Source organism: Toxorhynchites rutilus, chromosome 1 (assembly GCF_029784135.1).
Source record: "Toxorhynchites rutilus septentrionalis strain SRP chromosome 1, ASM2978413v1, whole genome shotgun sequence".
NCBI lineage: Eukaryota > Metazoa > Arthropoda > Insecta > Diptera > Culicidae > Toxorhynchites > Toxorhynchites rutilus.
This window is the reverse complement of record NC_073744.1, coordinates 43,773,210-43,800,965: the sequence shown is the minus strand read 5'-3', so window position 1 is coordinate 43,800,965 and position 27,756 is coordinate 43,773,210. Positions and strand designations below refer to the sequence as shown.

The following is a 27,756-nucleotide window of genomic DNA, read 5'->3' as shown; positions in this document are numbered from 1 at the left end:
GTTTTTCATAGAGTACAGGGCATCAGAAAAAAAACAAACCAGAGGTACTCTGCTGTTCATGTTACCGACGATACAACAAAAACGTTCGTGGACGACATAAACTCGCGCGCGTCATATAGCATATAAGCTAAGTAAGCATTTTATTACAATAAAAGGCGAGCACTTGCAGTGCTCGCGTCTTTCTCGTTCAGCTCTATAATAAGTATAAGACCCCTTACTCTGTAAAGATTTATGATGGTATTCCGATAAATTAACATTTATAATTTAAAAAATAACCTTGAGAAATCTTTCTTAGTTCAATCTAAAATCAACTTTAAAAATTGTTCTGAGGAAAACACAAATTGAGCAATTCCTCAAACATATGAGATTACATAGATCACTACCAAAAACCTTCATAGGACTCTCAACTGCTGGAATTGTTAGAGTATTATTGAGGACTCATGGAAGAAACACCCATGGACGGATTTCCACCTCGTTTGATTAAATTTAACTTTTCCACAAATGAACCCGTTATTTAACGCATGCACTCGAGATACTTGTCAAATATTTGTCTTCAAGTGATTACACTTACAACAGAAGGAGCTCTAAAAATACATTTACACGCTCGTAAAACGCGACTCACGTTTGCCCTTATGTTTAAATAAGTGGACAAAAATCACTATAGTAAAAATTGCAAGAAAGTGCTTCAACTTATTAGACTCACTCTTTCATCACATCAAAATTGAAGCAATAGTTTACGCTTGTGTTACTCAATAACTACAACAATAAATAGTATTCCTACATTATTCAATAATGACTGATATAAAACCTATACTTTCCGAATAAACTGTGCAGTAATCCATCCAATCCTCCTACCAGCAATGCATTGCTCTTCATTTGAATAAAATTTGTCATCTTAACATTTGTTACACATATTTATAATACGTTTGTTTGTAAATGAATATTTGAACGGCAAAAGTACCGGAACGTCAAACTAAATCTCTCTTTCTCTCCATTGTACATTGATCGAGCCGAATTTTGTGGCATCTTTTATCCGCTCTTGAAATCCACATCATCCGGTAAAACCACCGTTATCGCACTGGCCGTCGACGGGCTGTGCTCCCTGGGAAGTGAGTATTTTTTCTTGAAAGCTCGATCAAAATTGATGGGTCTTGATATATCTAGATTGATTGGTTTTATGATCGAATTAGACGTTAACGAGTCAAGCTCGTGCGATTCGGACCCGACCAGCTCACCCGCTGCCGAGCTGGAATTCGACAGCAACTGCTCTGAAACCGTGTTTTGATTATGGTGATTCAATCGGTTCGTTCCGTCCAACTGTGTTTTGGCATTTTCGCGCAAATTAGCTCTCAGCTTCGGATAACGGAACTGACCGAATCCAAACTGTGGCCCGACCAACCTCAGTAAGCTCATCAGAAAAAATGTAGCATAAATCCAACTAATAGACATAACGATTACCAGGAACACTCCGATTTGGATGTAGGCAAGTACCTTGGAGGGAAGCATCAACGCTCCTGCCATTCCAGTGGTTAGCGCTGCCATTGCCGTCGGACCAATCATTCTGGTTAGCGAGTAATGCGTAGAAGACTTTCGGTCCGACTCGGTTGAAAGTCTGTAGTGGACACCGTAATGTAAGCTAAAATCTACCGCCAAACCTATAGCAGTACTAACAGCAACACTTTCTAACACATTCAATTTCCAGCCCAATAACACTAAAACGGCTACGGTTGTCAGGATCGTAAACGTAACCGTCACTATCGCGTACACACTAATTAACACGTTTAACGTTACAAGCATCAGAACCAATAAAGCTACCGCCATCGCCATACAGATTGCTATCATAGTTCCGGTAGATAGCGTGTCCTGCAAATCGAAAAATTCCAACTCACTGATGAACCAGGCATTCTGCATTTCCGGAGGAGCATTTCCCAACATACCAGCGAACCACTTTTCAACGGTTCTTACAAAGTTATCGATCTCCGAATATGACATCGTAAAAATTTGATTACTCTCGTACTCAATCACTACAGCTTTCACAAGAGGCGCACCTGTACCATTGTTGAACGATTGTCGCACAAACTTGGGCCCTGCTACTCCTGGGATGAAGAACTCCCTCGGTGTCTCGTACAAGCTCAGTATCGACTCGGGAAGACACTGGTCGAACACTTCCGGTGCGAACGGGAAAGGCGACACCTCGCAGCACGGCGTTCGGTCTATCTCACGCATCGAATCGTTACACCGGCGGGACATCCAGTTTATGAAGTTCTCGATGAAGCAGTTGGGCAGCAGCAAACCGTAGCTCATCTGGTAGAATGTTTGATTTTTCAAACTCTTACAAAAATCGAGCAGCCACTGTTGCGATTCGGGTGCGCTCATGTTGAAGCTCTCGTCGAAGAAGAGAGCTCCTCGCTTCTCGGGATCCAAAAAGTTGCCACTATCGATTGGCTTCACGCCCCACACGAAGCGGAGTGGTAATTTGAAGGTGTCCGTTGTCTGAAAATGAAAAAAAAAATTGATTAAACATTGAAGTAGTAGATTAGTAAATATGTCAGTAATAATAAAAATATATATTACTCGCTGACCCGGCAAACTTCGTCCCGCCCAGAATGGATTTTTTGTTATGAATACTTTCAAACATTCATGTTTTCTTACTAAGTGAGTGTTCGTGGGTCCAATCGCAAAACTCTTCATTGATTGATCATCTAATTGACCGTTTACTATAAATTTCTTAGTACTTCTACCAGTACTCGTTCAAGATTCTTCAATCCCTTGCAAATAACATATTCCTCCGTTACATGGAATACATGTTTGATACTGAATTTATAATAGAATAAAGACAGCTCAAATCAGACGATTCCTTTGCTTTTTGCGAAACAATAAAAACGACAATTTGAGCAGATTTTCAAATTAACTGTCAGAAGTAACATGTACTGTTGATTGCTCGCTGTCTAGAGCGAAACTGAGATACTGAATATTCAAGTTCCCAGTATCTCTCAGCAAAATTACATTTCCAACGCTCCCCAAAATACCCAAAAACACAGAACGGCAACGACAAAAAAATTCGAGCCAAAAATCAGGTGTGGTAGGGTGACGGTGTCGACTTCAACGGCTGCGGAAAAAAATCAGCATGCCCCTAAATTCACAGAAACTATCTTCCAGCTAAAAAAATATAAAAATCAATTCGATTTTGAATACTTCAAATATTATTGTAAAGTACACCAACAAATTTAAAACAACTCTCTAGTGAAAAGTTTTGGTGGCTCTGAAAAGAACCGTTGGATTCACGTGGTTTTGTAGAAGAAGTGCAAGATGGGTGATTTATGATTCGTTCTTGCTCTTGCGATAACAATACACGAGTTTTTTATACTTATCGCTAATGTACGTAGCGCACTCAGTATGTATTGCGAATATTCTTCTCGTGCTAGACATAGTGCGACCCGAGGCAAACATTTATTTGCTTTGGATTACTACAATTGTGAGTCAATCGTGCACAATTAATTTCTACATAACGGTATGAACTTAAAACGTAACGCTCTCGTTTTCGAAATTTTGCATCCCAATACAGATGCACAAATGATATGTTGCAAAAATACAGAAGCACTCTCCACCAGACGGCAAGGAAATCGAACCTGTGCCTCGCCCGTAATAAATTCCACCACAGTGTGCGATATCCATCTTCCATTCTTCCTTTGTATCGAGCAAAACAACTGTGTCTGCCATCAGTATTGCGAAAGACTGCTATCTGCTAGCTGAAGCAACACTGTGGCTTGAATAAAAAGGAGTATCGTTTGAGTTATAAAGGGTTTAAAATTTCTCAGTTCATTCGTCTGCGTCTGGAAAATGCCAATTTAGAAAACTAAACAAAACTCTCGGGGTTGAGGAATGCCATTTGGAAAAGTTCATAGCTGTCTGGTCGCTAGCTGGATGGCTGATGAATTGTGTATGCTGTGAAATTGCCATTAGCTTATTTATACTCAATAAATTGAAAAAGGGCGAAGCAATATTTCACCTGAAAAACAAAAGTCGTCTGGACGGTATGCCTCTGAGTTGCCCGACAATTAAGGTGCTTTAAGAGCATAGATTTCGGCTACCGAGCTAAGAATCGCATGATAGATCTGACCACTGTGTGGTGATAAGGGGTACGTGGCAAAAGTCTGTGATCATCAACTTAGCGGCTAACTGGTCAACAAATACAACTTTAAATTTCTTAGGAACATCTCCGCGGCCCCTGGGTACATGAAACTTCTGTCACAGAAACACATATGTTTCATCGTCGATAAGAAAGCACCCGTTGAATTTGATCAGCAGTTCTGTTCTGTTTAGTTTCTTAATAGCCCGATTCTCGAAGAATGCCAATATTCCGAACTGTACTGCGAATAGTACCGAGTTTGCTGGCGACATTCTGATGAAATTTCCGGTCCAATGTATCCCTTTGACACTTTGACTGAACCTTCTTTGAACCAAACAAATGTTTCTTGAAAAGTTTAAGCACTACACAAACGGGACTTTTGGTAATTGTCAACTCCTTTGCCATCCTTGTACCCAACCATGTCGGGTTTCCATAACATTTGTGCAGAATTAATCCTCTTCTTTTTTTCTCCTATCGCAGGACAATTTAAGGAAACCCCAATGTTTTTCAAAAGTTTTGCAATGGATTTAGCTTTAGCATTAGTATCGAGCAAGTTGCACAAGTTAGCCTCCATCCGTTGCTGATGATTATATCTCTTAGATGGAAGCATGCTTTCTCCAATAGTTAAGAATTGTCCTGGTCACGTCCTTGCAACTGCTAAGGAAAAGGAAGGAATGTTAGTTCGATCTTTACTTGAGAGAGATGCAGAGAGCTCTACGACCTCTCATAAATATCTCGGGAATTCAGGAAATGTGTTGGTAGAGAAGGTAAACCATAGGATACGCTTAGTCGGTGTTACTGGCGCAGTTTGTTACTACTAATAATTTTTATTTCACAGATTTTTATTTCGGTTGACGATTGTCCTGTAGGCGTTCTTGCCATGATTTGACATTGTGCTTCGTTAAGATTTAAGTTTATTTCGCATTCGAGCACTGGCAGTAATTTCTCCAATTCTTCCACTGATCTGGCAATAATCAGGATGTCGTCTGCATAAACAAGGATGACTAGGAACTTCAACTTTCCTGTTTGATTGAGTTTTAGGAAACCGTCCAAAACATCCTCTGTCGTCACCAATACTTCCTCCATCCTGTTTAACTTCCCTTGATCGCGACTGAGGCGCAGTCTTCTGGCCATTCCATAACACCTATTATTCCTCAGAATTAATAAATTAATAATTTTATCTCTAGCCATAAGTGCATCTGGAAAGGCTGAGAAACTAATATTGTCAAAAGCCTTCTCAATCTTCTTCTTTGAGAAAACCAGCTTGGTGGGTTCCTATGTGTGTTTTGGATCGGGATGCACAAAATCCAGCTCGCATAGACTTTATAACCTACACTAGCTAAAACGATCCATCTGAAATCTTTCGCTTACTTGGCATTTCTGATCTTTGGGATTGGGATTAACGTTTTACACTTGCAGCCGATAGGAATGCTATTTTCTATCCACACTCTTTTAAGTAGATTTTTGAACGCTTACAATGTATCTACATCAGCGTATTTGAATAATTCAGTTTGTATACCGTCAGGTCCAGCTACTTTCCCGTTCTTACATCCTGGGGGATATTCTGCGATTGTTTCCTGGTTTGGAGACTCGATAATCACGGGGAGCAAGTTTATCGAAGGTAGTTCTAAAAATGTTGATGCGAAATGTCTTCATACTTCATCTGTGTTTTCTTCTTTTTGAACTTTTTAATGTATTTAAACATTCTTCTAATTCTTTCTCCAGATTTAAACTGTTTTAGTTTGTTGGAAAACTCAAATTCTTCGTTCCGCTCTTCCTCATCACATGAGCTCTTGTAGTTATGTAACGCTCCAAAAAAATCCTGCAGTCTGCGCTCACTTAATTGCTACCTACGCTAGTCTTCGCTTCGGATGATTTGGGATTGGGACGGTAACAACGGCATATGCAGAATGGATACAACGAATGGTTGTGGCCACCGTCTAGTGATTTGCGACATCGGGAATTTCATAAGGCATTTTCGAACACGGCATCCGGCAGCTGCAAAGAAGCACGGGCTCATAAAACATTTGGATAGTGACAAGCAAAAAACCGCGTACGACCCCTAAACGCTGTATTGGAATTGATAAACAATTGCTCCTAGACTCGATGGTCAAATGGATTACATATCATAATCTTCCTTTTACCTGTGTTGATTGAGGAGGACTTAAGCAGCAGTACAATAAAATTCCGAACTAAATAAAAACCAACCGCACGCAGCAGTTTTAGGTTCAAAGTAAACAAAAGCTGATATTCATTTGGCTAAAATGAAATTCAATTCTGACGTCTTCAATAATCAAGACGAAAATAACACTGGGTGGAAAAATAAAATTCAAAACATATTGAAGAACAAAAGTTCATTTGCTCATATTCACTGGTTGTTTGGATCTGCCATTTTGATTCTCGTTTGGAATATGAAGGTTTCCGATGCAACCTAGCCCGAAAATCTATGCATTTGAGCTTAGCGAGAATGATTTTTTTCATAATCGATTTCGATGAGTAATCGGATGTGTTGTAGTGCGCTAATGGAGCTTCGGAAGTTTGTGTGTGTACAAAATCACCCCATCGCCGAACAAGCAATGAGTGATGCTATCATAGTGATTACACCTTCCGTTTTCTCCGGGAAACGGGTTATGTTCATGATAATAAACCGAATCCTCAATGAAACTTTGACCTCTTATGGTAAGAATTTCAACATTTCTCGTCGTCAATTACTTCCTCTGGGGGTACGTGAAGGACCGTTGCTATGTTAATAAGCCACAAAATTTGGAGGAACTTAAAGAAGAAATAACTCCGATTTTCAACAGCATCGAAGTGGTAATGTTGGAGTTGTGCATGAAGAATTTTGTTCGCCGTTTTAAATGCGTTATCGAAAAAACGGGTGGTCACATCGAAAATGTCCTAAAATAAGCTTTATTTTCGGTTTTTAAAAATAAAAATCGGTTCACTTTTGTAGAAGTTATTAAAATTTGTTGCGTGAGCGTTTGATTTGGAAGACTCTGTACAACATTTGCTCGTCAGATTCAAAGTAAAATCAATTTTAATGGTGAAACTATAGAAAATATATCTATAATCGAATCAAATAGCTTCAAATTTAAAAAAAATCATTCAACAATTTATCCATTGCTGATAAATTGTTGATAAAAAAAACATTTCTCATCTGATAAAGAAAAGGTTCATCTCAAAGTATGGAAGATGAATTCAAAGAAATTCAGAATAATATCATAAAAATAAAAATGAATAAAGTTAAACGTACAATAACATTGTATAAATGTAAAAATATGTATATAAAAAAATTTTTTTTTTGTTTTCTCAAAAATCGGCACGAACTCCCGGAAACCCAATATGAGTTATCCTGATTTGTATTTTCATTCTTCCTGATTGTTGAAAGTTATAGTTGGCAACCCTGCCCATCGGTATAAAACACGAGTGATCCTGGACGAGTTTTTGGACAACCTTCTTCCCATTTGCTGCGACTGAATTCAATCACTTAGCTTAGCTTAGCTTATGTAGCTTAGTACCATACTAGCCTTAAACATCTTCGCCAGGAGAGGAACAGTGATATACTTGCTTTTTTGTAACAGTACCGGATAAATCCCATCTGGTTCTGGAGATTGAAGTGGCTTTAAGGAATCCACTGCCCACTCAACCCTGGACTTCGTAAAGATTGCCCTAGCAATTTCATTAGCTCTATTTTCGTCTCTGATTGGACAAGATTGAGCTGTATTGAAGACCATTGGATTGAGCCTGGGAAGTTTCCATCATGATACTAATAGGAGTACCGGTAAGTTTCTTCTTTTTTTTAAATTAATGCTTTATTCTGCAAAAATGGTTACAAATTTAATATTCAAAGTATTGCCCAAGTCACAACTTTTTCCCATCTTTCTGGCAATTCACGGATCCCTTTGCGGTACTAAACGGCCGGTTCGTCGGCTAACCATGAATCGATCCAATTTTTAACGTCTTGAAAATTGGAGAAGTGCAGGCCATGTAGCATCGATCGAAAAAGGTAGTCATCGGACGGAGCAATCTGGAGAATACGGCGGGTGGGATAGGACCTCTCATTTCAGCGTTTCCAAGTATGTAATGACCGGTTTCGCGACTTGCGGCCGAACATTGTCGTGATGCAAAATAACTTTATCGTGTCTTTGCTCGTATTGTGGCCGTTTTTCCTTCAGTGCATGGCTCAAACGCATCAATTGTCGTCGGTACAGGTTCCTTGTAATGGTTTCATTTGGTTTTAGCAGCTCATAGTACAACACACCCAGCTGGTCTCACCAAATAGATAGCATAACCTTCCGGCCATGAATATTCCGCGCTGCCTGCGATGTTGATGCATGACCGGGATATCCACACGTTGCCCGACGTTTAGGATTGTCGTAATGGGCCCACTTTTCATCACCAGTAACGATTCGAAGCAAAAAACCCTTTCTTCTATGCCGTTGGAGCAGTTGTTCGCACGTGAAAAAACGGCATTCGACGTCTCGAGGCTTCAATTCATACGGCACCCAATGTCCTATTATTCGGATCATTCCCATTGCTTTTAACCGATCGGATATGGTTTGCTGAGCTACTCCAAGTGTATCTGCAAGTTCTTGTTGCGTTTTTGACGGATCTAGATCGAGTAAAGCCTCCAATTCTTCTTCTTCAAACTTTTTTGGCGGTCCGGAACATTCTTCGTCTTCCAAGTCAAAATTACCAATGACACGTTCGCTCATCCTAAACTTCCACCAAAATGCGATGACTTTCCGCAGCTTCTGGTCCATATTGAAGTAATGAAGTAACACTCTCCGCAAAAACACTCTCGTTGGTACGAAATTCGACATATTCGAAGTGGCAAAAAACTATATTGTTTACGCTTCAACTTTTTGACATATACTGAAAAAGACGCGCAGTAGCTTTCAAACGAATGTCTGGAAATTTTATTCACTGGAATAATAATCAAGTTACGCCAACTGTTGTAAGACCGAATAAACTTACCGGTACACCTAATAAGTGTTTCCTGGGAGTTGGTTGTATATTGACCGTTTCCCTTTTTTCAGACTACCAAGTCCGTTGGTGTGATCCTTAGAAAGGGTTTTATTAAGTCTTGCTACAACAGGTAAACTTTCTACCTGTTCTCAGGTGAACTTCCAACCCCTTCTCTTAGATTTACGGATTTCTTTGCTGTATTCTGTTGGACAGAATCTGAGATAGATGAGCATAAATTTTATCCGAACCAATCATTTTTGGTTTGCAATAGTGTAAAAAATTACAAATAGGTTACAACGCGCGGAAAGTTTTGCAATGGATTGCAAGAGAAAATTTGTGTAAACAAACTTCTTTCAAAGATTGCAACAGCGGGCCGACTTCAAATTGTATTATAATTTTAGTTGCTGTATTAGTGGATATATACTTACACTGTAAACTTTTTCGAACCAAAACATATCTTTATATTCACTATCGTACCGCTCGAATGGATGACTGCTGACGAACAGTTTGAAGTCTGGCGAGTCTGGCAATCGCAGTTTTGGCCAGTGTAGCACCATTACACCACTTAAAATGCCTGTTATACCTGTAATGTCATGATTGAAAGGAACGTTGATTAGTACGATGATATTTATTTCAATACTTTTTTCCAATTCTCACCTAACAACACAATCCACAACAAAGGTACACGTATTACTAATGATATTATGATATCTTCTATCTTTCTACCTAATTGACTAATTGCTTTGAAGGGATATCCAAGCTTCTCGACAACGACCTTCACGGGCTTTGCTAACGAAACACAAGACACCCTTTCGGCGATCGATACAGAAGCCGGCAACCAGGTTACCATCAGAAAATAATTGGCCATCACGGCTGTACCAGAAAATATGCTAGAATATAAAGTTGCCGATTACTATACGCCATTATGAGAATATTATCACAACATACCCGAAGCATCGAACCGCTGTTATTGAGCTAACGTACGACGCATAAAATGCTGCCGCGGTAGTCAGCGATGTAACAAGCATGGAAAGTGCCGCATGTCTCAGTGTACTGGCCATCAATGCGACTAGTGTGTCCCCCCGAACCGTTGTAGTATCCGAGGAAAATGACGACGTGGAAGGACCTAGCGATACGACTGCCCCAGTGGCCTTCACTCGATCCGTGATGACGCATTGCCAAATTTTTAGGAATATAAACGCATCATCAGCACCAATTCCTGAGAAATATTTTTCAAAATTGCTTACAATTACACAACATGTAGGTATTTTATCATCTTACCGACAACCACGATTACCGCTAGCAAATTCATGAATGGAAAGAACGACAACTCAAAGATAAGCGTATATATGAAGTAGGCGATGCCAAGAGAAAATATCACAGCCACTACTGTCATCAAAGTTACGAACAGTGATCGTGTATAAAGCCACATAGAAATTACAACGAAGATTCCACCCAGTCCGACAAGCCATCCGTCGCGCAGCAAACATTCGTCGAAAAGAGCATTCTTTAGGCCCATATCGATCGCCACCACGGCCACCAGTTCGTTGGAAAGATTCCTACAGAAAAAAAAACAAAACATGACATCATTAAGCGAGTTCGAAAAGCCACTGTATTCCAAAGTTCCGGAGCATCCGGGTGTATGGCAACCAAATCGCTACCGAGCAGACCTTGTGAGGTCCGCAACGATGTCAACAGATTCCCACCTAATTAGCGGACATCGCTTGAATAACTTATTCTATGAACAGCCAGAAGAGCTTCCATCGTACAACCGTGCGAATGCAGAGCGCTACGATGACTTTGTCGCACGCATGAAGGGCATAGACAACGGAAGATACAATTGTCTACACGAGCAACACTTTGAGGGAAAGGATCTGGGAATTCCAACGTTGATACAAGTTAAATTAGACCGTGATATTACAACTTATAAAAGACATTATTGTGGATCGCTTCCAGAGCTTGACTCCTTGAACGTACAGCGGATGAAAATTCAAGCCAAGAAACGGACTGTGCCCGTTCCGCCAGGATGGGTGTTCAAGCCCACTTCATCGGCGGTAAATTATTATTGAATAATGAAGTGCTCAGTTTCTTTTTGTAACAGTTTAATCGTCTTGAATGTGTGGTTTATTTTGAGCAATTCTAGCTGGATGTGAATAAAACGTTCTCTTATTTAATTGTACAGCGGCCATACGCACCGGTTGCACGTGATTCGTTCTATGAATCATGAAAAAAGGGCTTCCATTTGCCCTCATAACTTGCGGCTGCGATGGTCTCGTACCTCAGCTGCGTTTGGTTGATACACTGCCAAAAACAGGGTGTCGACTCAAAGTCCGAAAATAAATTCCCTGATATTCCACTATTTTTTCAGAAAAATTCCAGGTGTAGATTAGTAATTAAATTCTCTAAAAATACTTTAGCTGCAGCTTCTAAAACATTTAGTTGGATTAAACAATGAAATTTAAGAACGTCTGTCGATATTTTACAATAGATGAATAGTTTGTGATTTTTAATTAAGTTTAACGACGACTGATAAGGGTCCTAAAAGATAAAAAAATGGATTTACTAATACAGTTCAAAGTTATCTTGAAGAAGTATCAAATACTAGTACAGAATGAGACATTTTGATTTTGATTTGGATCAATTTCATGAAACTGTTACGATGTTAACGAAATGCTTTATCTCGCAATCTTTTGGCTTCCTTCTGTACGTTTTCCAAAATTTACTTCCAGAGATTCCACTTCTGTTTCCCGTAGCCGTTTTAATAACTTTGATTCATATGACGATAAAAAAGGCTCAACATCTTTTTTTAAGCTATCCGTCCAAAATGAAGTAAAGCATCATACACTTGTCGCATAGCACAACCGTTAACTCCCACATATTTTCATATAAACATTCGCTAATGGAAAAGCCCTCTCAAAGTTGGGGTTTCTAATGAGAGACAGAAGACCGTTTTGGGTAAAACTTCCGTAAACCTGTCCTTTTCAAAAATGGTTCAGTCGTTCATTTTTCGGATCATAGTGAACTTGTTTATGTTGCTAGCAATATTGTTTCAATGATAAATCTGTTGGAGCTCCACTGATACGACCAAAATCCGTCAAATATCAAAAAGTCAATAGTCAAAAGCTTCTCGAATCGTTTTCCCTCCATTTTTTATCGGAATCAATGATGGAAAGATCAAGGATACTTCAACTCATCTCAAACGAAATTTCAAGATTTGTTAGTCGTAAAATTTTGGCGAGTTTTTTTTCCATCCTTTGATGAACCGAGTGAAATATGCAATTCAAAACTACCCAAATTCAAAACCATTTTTATCTTCATTTTGAAAAACCAGTTGCAGCTCGCGTAATATGACCAATCCACGTTTATACCGTCCATCGACACAAAAGGGAATTTGTTCAAATATATAATTTCTATGCCTTCTTCAAAAGCTACAAATCCTGATGATTGAGAATGTCCCAAGAACATTGACGTCATATAAATATTTATCAAATCCTTTTCATTTTCATCCCAAAATCTGACATTCAGATCCATCTGTATTCTCTTTGTAGTCTTGTTCAAAGACTCGCCGAAACCAAAGGCAATGTATAGCTTACATAGTTTCATCGAACCAAAAATCGTCAAAAAGCTCATTTTATCACGCCCTAGTTAGACCTTCTCAGCTTCCTGGTTGTCATGAAACATTCTTCTCAATACAATAATGGACCTGATTACGTACGTCACTTCACGGTGAAAAGAGAATAAAAAGGAATACGAATTGCATACAATTCATTTCGTTTTCACCGTGAAGTAACGTTCGTGATCAGGCCCAATGTATTTTCCAGCAGTGTGGAGTAATTTGTGCTATATAACTGTCTCCAGGCACCACAGGAGTAGGCTTCCGTAGTATGATTTTCAAGCATTAATTTATCGATAGTTTTCGAAGAAGAAAAGGAAGGGAATTGGTTGAGGCTGAACGGCAGATACTGATGCCAAAAATGTCAGTAAAATATCGCGAATGTAAAAGCTCTCTACTTTTGCGCGCTGTACTGAAAACCCTACAGAGTCAAACTAGTCAAATACAACTTTTTTTGGTATCATTAACTTTCTAATTCAAAATTATAATTGACGGAATTCCATTTTTTCCAGATTGGTGACGAAATTCCCTGATATTCCCTGACTTTCCCAGACATTGTTTGAATTCCCTGATATTCCCTGATTTTGAAGGATTTTCAAGGTAGTCGACACCCTGAAAAATTATTTTGTGGCAAACGGTTCGAACATTCCGGAACGTTCTTCATCTTCCAAATCAGAATTACCACTTTGAAACCGTGCAAACCACGTCTGACACGTTCGCTCAGTTCTGCTAACATTATGCCACAAATTCCTGGCAGGCTGAGAGTTGTTTAGTTCATGTTACAATTCCTGCGCCAGTTGTTTCGTTGCCCTTATTTCCATCAGTAAATACTTTAACATAGTTGGGATATTTTAACATAGTTGGGATATTTGTACAAACATTTGGCAAAGACTGTCCTGTTTGGGCTAAGAGAAGAAAAAGGTCAGTTGCTGATCGGCTTTTTACCGCGAGTTTCACTGCGAGTTGTGATAGGCGCTGTACCAGTATAAGACGAAATGGTAGACAACCTGCTTCAATCATAATGGTGGGGCTGGTTTTGAACGTACCTGAGGCTTGTCTTATTACTTCATTGTACGTTGTTGATAGGATGCGTTCCATTGCATCTATGTTAATACTAGTGAAGCCTAATCCGTACAATAGCTTGAATGTTACAAGATCTGAATTGTATTTGGTCTCCTTGAAGTGCTGAAGAAGTTTGATTTTTGCGTCTAGTAGTACCCCGAGAATTCGTAACTTTCTCACGTATGGAATCGGAGTACCATTGACTTTGATGGCCCGACTTCGCTTCCTATGTTTCATATTACAAATGTGTAATAATTTTGATTTTGTTGCAGCAATGGAAAATCCAACACTAGTTGTCCAGTTGGTAACTACATGGTGTCAAAAGCTTTGGAGATGTCGCGTGATACTACCTCTACATGCTGGCGCTCGCTGTGGTTTAGAAGGGCTTCCAGCTGTGCCAGGTAAGTGTTGGCACCTTTACCCGCGCGGAAGGCATGCTGACGGAGATCAAGTTTACCAATGGTGTTAAGTTCAGTTCAGACGAGCCGACGGTTACCATACCATACGTTCAAATATTTTTCCTAAACAGCTGAGCAGGGTAATTGGCCTATAGCCATCTGCCTTGCTCCGATCTCCATCTGGCTTTGGAATCGGAATAACTACCCCTTCTTTCCATTCGTCCGAAAATGTTCCGCTTATCCACACTTGGTTGTATAGTTTGAACAGTGACAGCTTTGCTGAGAACGTTAATATTCTTAAAAGTGGATAACCGATGTCGTCATTCCCTGTAGAGGAACCTCCTTTTCGATCCAGAGCCCATATTAGCTCATCTATCAAAAAAAATCGTTATGCCGTTTGTGATCCTTTGATCGGAGCGTTTTCGATATTGCATGTTTTTTCTTCACGTTTGGGACTTTTCTGTGTAGTTATTGTTCGATGTTTTATTTTGGTATTCGTCCGCAAACATGTTAGCTAATGTCTGTCCGTTGTTCGTAAATCTATGTGATAGCTTCAATATTATCGTGATGTTTTTTTCTTTTCCCTCGCAGTTGGTTGACTCTTGTCCATATTTGACTGCTAGGAGTTTGGGGGTTTATAATCTGTACGAAATTTTCCCAGCTTTTCAAGTTTGCTTCGTTTGTGTGTATCCAATGGCAGGATCAAGACGAGTGTGCGATCCGTTGTTTAAGACTATCATGTCCTGATCGACAATGGGTTTAAAAATCTGATTGCCTCTCTTCTGTGCCAAGCTTGATCTGTGCGCTATTTGGCTGTCCACATACCACGTGGACAGAAAAAGCACGAAAAATCAAAAGCACCATTTTTATAGACATGAATTTCTTCGATTATATATGCACCGTTTTGTTTTTTTTATGCTGTCTGGTTAGCCACAGTTCTAACAAGTTTACTGAACAAGTGATAATCAAAGGAAGGAATATCTGTAACTGCAAAACATGTTTGCCGAATTGTCAAACAGACATTAAATTTGACATTGTCCTGGAGGAATTCGACCCCCATCATATTGAATAATTTTGGCCTTAAACTCGCCTCAGAAGTATTCAGGTGCCATGTAGGCAGATGGACAGTTCTCGAACTCTACTGAAACAGTTTCTTAAGCCAACTAACAATTGAGATATTGGCTTTTTCCGAGCAGGGGTGTAAGATAGGGGATTCCATCTGGTAGAGTAGAAGCTCGTAATACAATTTTTGTCCTTTCCAATATTACACAGTGTATGATTTTTTCGGAGCAAAACACGATGCGTGTTTTAGTTGTGTTGATGTAGTGATTCGCAAATGGAGATGCGTTCAATCAAATGTTTTTGATCAAATAATATGTAACCCATCAATTGCAGCGTTTTACGAAACCATTCTTCACCAGGTGCTAATGAACAGTGAATCATGAATCATGAAATGAATGTATTGCAAAAAAAAACTTAATTAAAAAAAAGAGCATCGCTGTTAAGGACACATCTCCAGAAAAATAGCCCATGCATCAAAGAATGTGTTGTTCGCCTTCCATTTTCGCAAACCTCAATGAATAGAAACGAAGGAGCAAAAGCTGAAAAATCAGCGCATGCATAACGCTATACAATAAAACACAAAAAACTGTTTTGACGATTTTTAGATGCATAAAAATTAAATAAAATTTCGATCGTTTTTCATCGAATCAACGAATTAACTTTGCACACAATTTATTGGAGTTTCCAAAACTGCCTATCGATTAGCAGTGCTTTAATCATTTATTGAATTATCAATCGTCGAAGACGATGGAGCACTTTTCAATCAAACAAAAATAACTTCGTATTGAAAGGTCATACAGAAAAGTTCTTGGAATCCAATGAAAGCGGGTTGATAAGGTCAATTAGATTTTTTGTTTACTTATTTGGCTGAAAGTCTCGAAAAACCTTGAAATAACAGAAAAAAATTGGATTTTTTTGTTCCTATATTTTTATTTACAACATTCACACACAGCAAGATAACAATGTGTCCGTTGTATATTCCAAAACTTGAAGCTTTGAAATGATGTATGTTGGATTTTCACGTTACAGCATTTTAAAAATCACTTAAAATTTTCAACTTAACACTCTGTTCTTCTAATTTCTTTGTCGAGTATATTATGAAATTGTAACATTCTTCTATTGTGTCTTCGTCCTAGTGGAATGCGTGATAATCTCCTATCAATGGAAATAGATCGATCACTCTCAGTTCATATGGATGAATTTCAGAACACACATTCCAGGGAAGAAGTTCAGCCATATGAAAAAATATGGATGTTTGACGCATTCAAGCAGCTCAACCTTTTTTTCATAAACACAAAATACTAAGAGTGGGCGGAAAGTTCAATAATTCTTAAAAATACAGCACATCATTGAAAAATATTTATCGTGTCCACGTGGATATTATCTAAACCCCCTCCTCCCCCACCGTGGACAACCGTGGACATTTTCGCGACCCCTACCCCCCTGAAGTTGTCCACGTGGTATGTGGACAGCCCCTATTCGGCTTCCCCAGGCGATATGGTGTGCATTCAATTCTCCTAAAACAACAATCGGCTTTGGAAGATGTTCAACTAGATTACGGAGTTTGTCGTCAGCGTTTTTATCGTTTTTATCAGAGAATACTAACATTTCCATTGGTACGTGCATTCTTATGGCTACTGCTTGAATATCTGTTGGGATTACAAGCATTTCGAATACAGTATTCTTTTGTACTGCTAGGCCCGTTCCTTGCCTACCGGAGGATGAGCAAGAACTCAGCAAAAGTTGGTAATGTGCTCCAAAATAGTTTGCCGTAATTTTATGTTCCCGCGTGTTGGTTTCTTGTAAGCATACCACTGTTGGTTGATACTTAGTAAAGAGAGTCTGCAACTCATCTCGATGCGAACGGAGCCCATTGATATTCCATTGAAATGCAAAGGAGCGAGATGTTCTATTTGTATCACTTTTCCCGCTGGAGCTAGATGATTCTGAGAGCGTTTCGTCGTTCAGTGATGGTAACTCAGGATTTCCGATGTTAGTGTGCCCTGTAAGCCGAAGAGTGCCAGAGACTCTTCGGTTACTTCAATGAATTGTTTAATTCGTAATGATCGTGAAATTGTGAAAAAACAAAAGGTTTCCACTGGAAGTTTTGCGTTGAGTGCGGCAACAGATAAGATTTATAATTTGGGGAATTTTTTCTGCAATTTAAGCGATGTTTTTGTCATGCAAAAATAATGTCAATTTTTATAGCATCTCAAATTACACCCGGATGCCCCTCAAAGCTAATCATCAAAATGAATATGACGTCAATTGTTTACGAATTGCTGTTAACCCTTTCCCGTACAACATCGAGTCTCACTCGTGGATACTTGAATAACATAGGGCGCTAGAACGCTCAGCAGACTAGTGAAATCACTTTGGGCCTGATCACGAACGTCACTTCACGGTGAAAACGAAGTGTATACAACCTTATTACGGTTGTCACCGTGTGTGTAGATTCCAGAAAAGTTCATCCGTCGTGACAACTTTGATGAACTCGGTGTTATTATGAATACCACGATACTGTCATGTCACGGAGAAAAACAGGTATATTTGTCACTTGTGTTCTGGATGGTGAAAGCTAGTCACGCGGAATGGAGTATTTTTAATTTCGTATTTATTTAGCTTTTTTGCTAACATTTTGAATATTGTCTTGGCTCGATTCTTCTTCTTCTTTGTTTTTAAGAGGCTTTAAACTTTGCAGTTCATTCGCCTCTATTTTTGGCTCGATTGCGCTATGGGATGTATTTAAGGATTAAAAATGTAGCTCCCGTAGGCCCATTGAAACATGGCGATGAAATTTTTTATTTCTATTTTTAGGATTAGACTAAGAGAGAGTTGCAATACCATAAAATGGCAATGGAGGCCACTGGCCCAAATACGATCATTATGATTGATTTGTTAATGTTTTGAATATAAAATAATAACTGTGAAGTTTTTCCAACAATGCAGAGCTAGTTTTTGTAACTCAAACATTCACAATTGGAGGACCAGACCAGAATCAGGACGATAGTTATAACTTTTTACGTTATAGATATTTTCAACGGTATTGTTTTGAAGACATACTTTGAATGAAAGAACATTAAAAAAGTGCTAACCAGTTTCTGTTTTAATGATTAAATCAAACCTCATGTTGTTACTACCGGCAACCCTGAAACGGTCTGTGCGATATGGCCGTGTCATGGTAACATGTTGGCGAAATGTCAAACGCCATGAAAAGATTTCCAAAACCATTTGATTGTTCGAGGAGTCAAGTTATACAAAAAAAAATATTGAATTGAAATATAATAATTGTATAACCAGTGCACCGAATTTGTAAGTTCTAAATAATGAATTGAATTGTAAAACTTACTGAATAAATCTTGTTTTAGTTTAAAGCATTACGCTAGAAAAACGGAGCTCCTTTTATTTTCGTTCCCGAACAATACCTTTAAAAAATTCGCTAATGAATGCGGAGGATAACCATACCCCGGATAACAGCAAAAATTTCAGCTGCGTTGCCTGCGAAAGACCAGATTCTGCCGACGATTTCGTTGCGTGTGACAAATGTGGTGGTTGGTGGCACCTATCCTGTGCCGGCGTCACGTCGCCGGCACAGGATAGGTGCCGGATAGGTGTTCCGGATAGGTGTTCCGGATAGGTGTTCAGTCGAGAACAGAGAGTGGATATGTACAACATGTTTACCGGTACCGGTCCAGTGTGTCTCGATTAGGTCTTCGTCGTCAGCTCGGAAAGCTCGTCTAGAACTTGAGTTGAAACGTCTGGAGGAACAACGAGAGATTGAAAGAAAACAGCTAGCTCTAGACATGGAAAAGAAATATATGGAGAAAAAATTCCGGCTGCTAGAGGATTCTATAATGGAAACTGAAGAGCGAAGTGTTCGAAATGACGAGATTGAATCTCGTGATCGTGCAAAGCACGTCAAAGAGTGGGTGACGGAGCAAGCATTCGCTAAAAGCGAAAATAGTAAATTGATAAGTCGTCCACTGAATCGTTTGAACCGTACTCACAGTGATTCAGCAATCCTCCCGGGGGGTAAACTATCCAAAAGTGCAACGATTGATTCGTGCACGGCTAATAAGTTACCGCGTCAATTAGACGTGGCAACTAATGAACACGCAACGAATTCTAAAAGAGAATCAGTTCAAAAGAATAATTATGAAGAAGAAATACATGAACTTCAGGAGAGAATGAATCGCTTCCAGTTTCAGTTGCTACACCAGGTTACAGGAGCAATTCCGAAACAACGTCCGAACGAATCCCAACAAATAACGACTACCATTGGTTTCTGCGAGACTGCCTTAGGAAATCCAACTGGTCAAATAAGTGAGCAGCAGCGACAATTACCCGCGCACTCAACGCCATCCAACGAAGATAATTCCCAGCGAAATTCGGCACAACCCATCTCGGAACAAGTAAATATCGAAGTGAATCAGCATCATGTCAACAAACGTATCCAGGAACGCGCTTATACCACGCAGTGCGATCCGCAACATACTCATTCTACTTATCCATCATGTTCCAACGCCAACTTTATACGACGTCCATTTGTACCATCATCGAGTGTGAACCAGAGTATAAGCCCCGTCGCGATTACGAATCAAGGACCATCACCGGAACAACTCGCTGCGAGACAAGTGATGCCACGCGATTTGCCGATTTTTTCTGGAGAACCGGATGATTGGCCTATGTTTGTGAGCAGCTATAACAACACTACATCCGCCTGTGGATACAACCACGCAGAGAACCTCGCTCGTCTGCAACGTTGCCTAAAAGGTAAGGCGCTCAACTCAGTTCGTTACTACTTGATGCAACCTGAATCCGTTCCGGACGTAATGAAGACACTTCAAACTCTCTTTGGTCGTCCAGAAATTATTATCAGTAAGTTGATAAAAAACGTACGGGAAACTCCGGCACCAAAATCAGAGCGCTTGGAAACGCTTATCGATTTCGGTATGTCTATCCGAAATCTTACGCAACATCTCATTGTAGCTGGACAAGAAAGCCATCTTTCTAATCCCATTTTGTTACAAGAACTGGTGGAAAAACTCCCAGTCAACATAAAGTTACAGTGGGCTCAATATCTTCATACGTGTCCGGTAGCAACGCTTCGAACGTTCAGTGACTTCATGTCGTCAGTTGTTGACTCTGTAAGTAAGATTGCAGTATATAGCGATGGTCAGTTTTCGAAAAATGATAGGCAAAAGAGTCGAGATAAAGGGTACATTCATTCGCACGAAGAAGTGAAAAAGGTAATAGAACCTAGAGACTCCGAATCAAATAAGAATTGTCCAGTATGTAGCAAGGGTCCCCACCGTGTAAAGGATTGTTTCATATTCAGAGCGAGTAATTTGGAGAACAGATGGAAGAGTGTGAAAGCCTTGAAACTATGTAGAAGTTGTTTGAATTTCCACGGTCGTCGCGCCTGCAGAATCACCATTCAATGTGGAACGGACGGATGCAAATTTCGACACCATCCATTGCTGCATTCGTCAGCTGTTTCTGTAGAGAATAACACATTTGTTCAACCAACTGAGAGTTCTACGCATCATCATTGCGGCCAGTCGGTGCTATTTAGGATAATTCCGGTGGTGTTGTATGGAGCATCGAAATCCATAAAAGTTTTTGCGTTCCTTGACGAAGGCTCTTCGGCAACCCTCATCGAGCACAATTTAGCTAGACAACTCGGAATAAAAGGACAAAATGCCCCACTGTGTCTGAAGTGGACAGCAAATATGTCTCGATTGGAGGAAGACTCCCAGCTTATTTCTCTAGACGTGTCTGACGTTGACCAGAAAAGTCGTTTCCACTTGGCAAGTGTGAGAACGGTTGGAAATTTGAATTTGCCGGTACAAACATTACGGTTTGGCGAGCTGCATAAAGATTTTCGACACTTGAAGGGTTTGCCTATCCATAGCTATGAGAATGCTAGGCCTCGTCTGTTGCTAGGGTTACGCGACCTTGCTCTGGCTGTTCCACAAGAAGTAAGAGAAGGAAAATATGGTCCAGTAGCAGCACGAACACGTCTCGGGTGGTGCGTATATGGGAGCATTGGTGAAAAACAATCACGTGAACATGTTAGCTACCACATCTGTGAATGCCAAACCGACGTTAAGTTGGACGAAATGATGAAAGATTATTTCGACGCTGATAATTCCGGAATACGATCAAATTTTAGGCTCGAGTCAGATGATGATGCAAGAGCACGTCGTATCCTCGAGAACACTACGACTAGAGTTGGAAACCGTTATAAGACGGGCCTATTGTGGAGGTATGACGAAATAGATTTTCCGAACAGTTTTCCTATGGCACTGAAACGACTCGAATGTCTAGAACGCCGAATGCGCCGAGATAGAATGTTAAACGAAGCTATTCATCATCAAATTCTCGAATATCAGAAGAAGGGATATGCTCACGAAGCGACAGAAAAAGAACTAAGTGAAACAAATCCAAAAAGAATTTGGTATGTTCCTCTCAACGTAGTGGTTAATCCTAAAAAGAATAAAATACGCTTAGTATTTGATGGAAGGGCGCAGGTGGGTGGCATTTCTTTGAACAGTTTTCTACTTTCGGGTCCTGATTTGTTAGTACCGCTGCTGCACGTTTTATTTCGTTTCCGTCAGTACCCGATAGCAGTCTCAGGTGACATTAAAGATATGTTTCATCAGTTACTTAAAGTTGAGTCCGACCGCCACTCCCAACGTTTCCTTTGGCGAAATAACCCACAAGAATTACCTAGAATATTTCTCATGGATGTGGCTATATTTGGTGCGACTTGTTCGCCATCTTCAGCGCAATTTGTAAAGAATAAAAACGCTGAAGAATTCTTAGACTTATATCCGAGAGCAGTGGAAGGCATTTTGAACTGCCATTACGTCGACGATTATCTTGATAGCTTTGAGACAGTCGAGGAAGCAAGGATCACTGCACGTGACGTAAAGACAGTACACTCCAAAGGCGGTTTTGAGATCCGTAATTGGAGATCGAATAGTCGAATTGTGTTGAATCATCTGGGCGAGAAATTTGAGGAGAACGTGAAAGCTTTAAAGTTTAATGACAGCGGTATCACAAAACATGTTTTGGGCATGCGTTGGCAATGTGCTGAAGATGTGCTCAGTTATTCTACGACGTTTAGAAGTGAGGTAGCATTGATCATCGATACTGAAGTGAAACCGACAAAACGACAAATTTTAAAATGTCTCATGAGTTTGTTCGATCCGCTTGGGCTACTAGCGAACTTTTTAGTTCACGGCAAAATTTTAATGCAGGACGTGTGGCGTAGTAAAGTCCTATGGGATGAACGTGTGAATGATGAGATTTTTGCTCGTTGGAAGAAATGGATAGCACTATTTGAGAAAATTACCGAGATTCAAGTCCCCCGTTGCTACTTCTATGGGGCTAGTACGACGTTATATAAATCACTTCAGGCTCATGTTTTCGTAGACGCTAGCGAAGAGGCCTATGCTGCTGCTGTATATTTTCGAGTAACAAATTCTACAGGAGATGTACAATGTACGTTAGTAGCCGCCAAGACAAAAGTAGCTCCATTACAACACACTACTATTCCTCGACTGGAGCTCATGGCGGCGCTGCTAGGTGTTCGCTTAGTAGATACGGTCATGGCAGGACATTCAATTCGTGTGAATCGTCGAATCTTCTGGTCCGATTCCAAAACAGTTTTGGCGTGGATCAATTCTCAACATCGTCGGTACCGACAATTCGTAGCCTGTCGTGTGGGAGAAATTTTATTATCAACCAATGCACGCGAATGGAAATGGGTGCCGAGTAGGCATAACGTAGCCGATGAAGCCACAAAATGGGGAACCAGTCCCTGCTACGACGTAAATGGACGTTGGTATCGTGGTCCAGACTTCCTTTATTCGGAAGAAGAACTGTGGCCTGAACAGAAGAATGAAAAAATTATTACTGATGAGGAGCTTCGTACGTGTTATTTTCACCATGTGTCCTTCGAAATACCCATCGATTTTTTACGATTTTCTAACTGGAATCGCCTCTTACGTACCACTGCTTATGTAATACGGTTCATCAACTCATGCAAAAGGAAGAATCGCAACGGTTTGAAGAAACAACTCCTCACAAGCCAAGAATTAACACAAGCAGAGAATCTTCTTTGGCGACTCACGCAAGCAAGTGTTTATGCTGAAGAAATAGCTGTAATAAAAAGGAATACGAATTCATCGGCTGTAAATTTTGAATCTGTGGAAAAGTCAAGCATACTTTACAAACTAACGCCCATACTAGATGAATATGGTGTACTTCGTGTCGATGGTCGTATAGGCAGATTGCAGTTGGTTTCCAACGACCTAAAATATCCAGTGATACTTCCTAGAAAACATCCAGTCACTAACTTACTCGTGGATGGTTTTCACCGCAGATTTCTTCATGCTAATTCAGAAACGATCGTGAATGAAATTCGTCAACACTTTTATATATCAAAATTACGAGTGTAAAATTTACAAAGCAAAGCCAGCTGTTCCACGAATGGGATCCCTGCCGACTGCCAGGCTATCACCGTTTGTTCGACCATTCAGCTTCGTCGGGGTAGATTATTTTGGCCCACTAGTTGTAAAAATCGGGCGTTCTAACGCGAAAAGATGGGTAGCCCTTTTCACGTGCCTTACTGTGCGCGCTGTCCATGTAGAAATAGCTTACGATCTTTCAACCCCATGGTGTATATCGTGTATTCGACGGTTTATTGGCCGTCGTGGAGCCCCTATTGAGATCCATTCAGATAACGGGAGCAACTTTGTAGGAGCCGATCGTATACTACAGAAACAGTTACAGAATATTTACGACGAAGCAGCAGTCACGTTCACCAACGCACGAACCAGGTGGGTTTTCATACCTCCCAGTGCCCCCCATATGGGTGGTAGCTGGGAGCGATTAGTGCGTTCCATCAAAATCGCGATGGTTAGTCTACCACAAGAACGCAAGATGGATGATGAAGCCCTGCAAACGGTTGCCGTGGAAGCAGAATCCATTGTAAACTCTAGACCACTGACATATCTTCCCCTTGATTCGGCTGAGCAAGAGGCCCTGACACCCAACCATTTCCTCTTGGGCAGTTCTAGGGGAACTAAACAACCTGCTGTTTCTGCGACTGATGCAGTTACGACTTTACGCAAATCATGGAACTTGATCCAATACAATCTAGATCATTTCTGGAGACGTTGGATAAGGGAGTATCTTCCCACTCTGACTAGAAGGACAAAATTTTTCGGCGAAGTAAAAAATATTGAGATTGGAGACATAGTGGTCATCATTGATGACTCAAAGAGAAATGGATGGACTCGCGGTCGAATTCTTGAAGTGATCACAGGAAAGGATAACAGAGTTAGGCAAGCAATTGTCAAAACATCCGATGGAGTGTTTCGTCGACCAGTTTCGAAGTTGGCGGTGCTGGAGGTCACAAAAAATAGTAAAGCTGAGGCGACAACTCATCCTTACGAGGTGGGGAGTGTTACTACCGGCAACCCTGAAACGGTCTGTGCGATATGGTCGTGTCATGGTAACATGTTGGCGAAATGTCAAACGCCATGAAAAGATTTCCAAAACCATTTGATTGTTCGAGGAGTCAAGTTATACAAAAAAAAATTGAATTGAAATATAATAATTGTATAACCAGTGCACCGAATTTGTAAGTTCTAAATAATGAATTGAGTTGTAAAACTTACTGAATAAATCTTGTTTTAGTTTAAAGCATTACGCTAGAAAAACGGAGCTCCTTTTATTTTCGTTCCCGAACACATGTCCCGTGTATCAAATTACACGGGAATGGGAAGGATAAGAGGATTAAACTTCAGAATCTCATATGGGAGTAGCTCAGATTATACTGATCGTGAGGTGGATAAATTCGGGTTTGTTCTGAGATATGGAAGATATTAAAATTGTAGAAACGGTTCATACAACATTATTCTAAATATTTCTCACTATTCAAACGAGTAAGACAGAGCTAAGTACAAGAGTATGCAAGATTTCGATTATTAAACATAATAGTCATGTTTTATCTCTAGCGCAAAATTACATTCCTATATGTTCAACAACTACATTATTCCCGAGCAACCAAGTATTCCTCCTCATCTTTGAGCCGGCATTTGATTCAGCAAACTAATTATCGAGGTATAGTCGCAAACTTGTCATTCTAAGACATACGATTAATTAAATGGAATATTATCTTACACGCTGTATTAATTTTACCTACATAACGTCGAAACGTCCAAAATTATGCAACCGACACAATGTTCAAACATCCGACATTATGCAACCAACATGTCTCTTATAAACGGGAATGAACACTTTCACTTAACGGAGTTCATTTTTACACGCAACAGTCCGTGACAATGATGATAGACACAAATAGGTTAAGTGAAGTGTGATTGACGTGAAAGCGTACGTGGCAGTGACGTTCGTGATCAGGCCCTTTGTATGACGTATTAAATAATACGAGAAGGGGCTAAAAAGCAGGTCCAGTTGTCGAACGATCACTGCAGAAATAACATGAAATTGCTCAAAATTTGAACATCTACTTAATTTCATTTCAGGCCGCCCACCGTGGATTCGATGAGTTATCTGCGCTTATGCAAGCATCCGCTTTTTTTACCAGAAGGAAATGATACTCACTCGGGTTGTAGATTATGATAAAATTCCAACGATTTGGTACTTCTGGCAATTGGAATAAAAATCATAGTAACGTTAAGAAATTCCGCTGATTCCTGAAAAATAAATTACACTGTAATCAAACTTAGAACTCCTGCACATATCAAGGACACCAACATTCAATTTGATGAAATCCACGTCTGCAAGATAGTGCAAAATATTGTAAACGGCATTGTGCAATTTGCACTCTTTCGGTACTACGCAACTCGAGCGAACACAATCATTACTTAGTTTCATATTGTGGTAATACTGAAAGCAGTCGAACAGCAGTGTTTTCACCATAGCGATATCCTCCTCATTGAGATCGAAACACGATGATTTGTTAGACAGGAAAGTAACATAGTTAGCTATCGACCACGGCCGACAGCAGTCGTCACTGGTCAATTCCTTTTGGCACAAATCCGTATATTGCTCTGTGTTGATGATACGCTGCTCCAGATCACACATCGCCAGGAATGCATTCAGCTCAAACAGGGTATCGCTTAGATTATGATTAACACGTTGTACCACGAAGTGAGCAAAATCTTTATCTGAAAGCAGTAAAGATGAGTATGAAACTTGATCAGAGAATGTTTTTTTTTTGCTTACTCGGCGACTCGCAGAAAAATCCATCTGCAGGAATGTGCACTTCGTAAGGGTCTAGAGGTGGATTCAAATTCCTGAGGGTATTCCACTTAGCTCTTTTCTTCTCCATCGTTTTGTTGCTATTCTCTTCAGCATAAAAAGGCATATTCTTACCATACTCCCAATTGTCGTGTCTACTAACGAATGTATCATTGTCATATTCCTCGAAGCTGATTATTTCACCGTTTGACGACTTATTGAAGCCAAGCTCCTTTAAAATTCTAATATTTTTTCCGAGCTTGTGATGTTTCTTCAAATGTTTGTGCGCTTTCTTTCGGTCCTTCTTCTTCTTGTGTTTATGGAAGCCGCTGTAAAAATCTGTTGTGATATGATCTATCAATTCCTTGGGATTCGCAATCAACCGCCCGGAAGGACTCGTCTCTTCCAGTAGATTGCGCCAGGCTGTCCAACGTTTCCCAATCGAGGTTCCTCGGGCTTCGAACCCTAGCGTTGGATCACCGAAATCAGGTAATTTATTAGTGATGAGCGCTACTACAATACACGCAACGGAAAATACTCCGACCGCAATTATCACAAAGAGTGGCCGACGCGCGAGTAGTTTGTAGTACCAATGCATGTCTCGCCTCACCTTCGCCTAACGAATCTTAAAGAAAAAATAATCGTCATTATCTTCGTTACTTTTATCATCCAACGGATTACCTAATTTAAATATTATTACTGCGAGATGATAATCAATTCCAATTTGAGTGCTGTAAAATAGTATGTTCTGCTGATCTGGCAGCACTATTTGTCGTTATTTTGCCAAAGTTGGTTTTTGTTTACATTTTTCCACTGCTCTTTCATGTGTGTTTGTGTAAGAACATCATGGAAGAAAACATGTCACAACCCGATCCTTTGGAATCTCAAAAGCCATCATTTTTTGAATACCTCCGCATTAATTATGCTTAGCCAAGCAACTTAACCGCGAACTTATCTATTCGAAGCCATTATGCACATTAGCAGCGACTTGTTTTGATCACTGGTATGAAAATATTCGTCAACATATTTTCGCTACATTTCACGACATTGCTGCACATTTTCTTTTTTGTAGATTATACAACTAAGCCAGCTACTCAGCAGTAGAATAACACAATAAATCTAATACAAGATGGCTGTTTTCGTTGCGTGAAATTTTTGTTCTAAGATGTTTTATGGACGAACTAAAGAATTGGTTTTGTCCAAAATGACCGTCTGACTGTTTCTAGCTGATACATAATACTGTTGTC

The 27,756-nt window shown here is 40.0% G+C and overlaps 2 protein-coding genes and 1 long non-coding RNA gene across 3 annotated transcripts; 1 reads left to right on the top strand and 2 right to left on the bottom strand.

The window, feature by feature from the left end:
- Positions 1-97: 97 nt before the first annotated feature.
- On the bottom strand, positions 98-27,743 carry LOC129763351 (protein dispatched). The gene is made up of 9 exons (XM_055762319.1): positions 27,191-27,743; positions 26,495-27,134; positions 26,024-26,436; positions 25,871-25,962; positions 10,379-10,656; positions 10,046-10,316; positions 9,755-9,987; positions 9,526-9,680; positions 98-2,493 (listed from the first exon to the last, which is right to left on the bottom strand). Exons 2-9 carry the CDS (start codon positions 27,105-27,107, stop codon positions 1,030-1,032), a joined length of 3,519 nt encoding a protein of 1,172 aa, XP_055618294.1. The 5' UTR covers positions 27,108-27,134; positions 27,191-27,743; the 3' UTR covers positions 98-1,029.
- LOC129763353 (uncharacterized) lies at positions 10,061-25,882 on the top strand. Its single transcript, XM_055762322.1, has 2 exons — positions 10,061-11,151; positions 25,792-25,882. Exons 1-2 carry the CDS (start codon positions 10,678-10,680, stop codon positions 25,861-25,863), a joined length of 546 nt encoding a protein of 181 aa, XP_055618297.1. The 5' UTR covers positions 10,061-10,677; the 3' UTR covers positions 25,864-25,882.
- On the bottom strand, positions 22,634-23,891 carry LOC129763354 (uncharacterized). Its single transcript, XR_008740894.1, has 3 exons — positions 23,468-23,891; positions 23,188-23,401; positions 22,634-23,128 (listed from the first exon to the last, which is right to left on the bottom strand). It is a non-coding gene; the product is annotated as an uncharacterized LOC129763354 (long non-coding RNA).
- Positions 27,744-27,756: the final 13 nt, after the last annotated feature.

Coding starts and splice junctions, on each gene's coding strand:
- LOC129763353 (XM_055762322.1), top strand. CDS start 10,678: ATGACATCATTAAGCGAGTTCGAAAAGCCACTGTATTCCAAAGTTCCG. Junction 11,152..25,791: donor TCAAGCCCACTTCATCGGCG/GTAAATTATTAT, acceptor ATTTCATTTCAG/GCCGCCCACCGTGGATTCGA.
- LOC129763351 (XM_055762319.1), bottom strand. CDS start 27,107: ATGCATTGGTACTACAAACTACTCGCGCGTCGGCCACTCTTTGTGATA. Junction 10,317..10,378: donor AGCGGTAATCGTGGTTGTCG/GTAAGATGATAA, acceptor AATATTTCTCAG/GAATTGGTGCTGATGATGCG. Junction 2,494..9,525: donor GGTTCGAAAAAGTTTACAGT/GTAAGTATATAT, acceptor TTTCATTTTCAG/ACAACGGACACCTTCAAATT.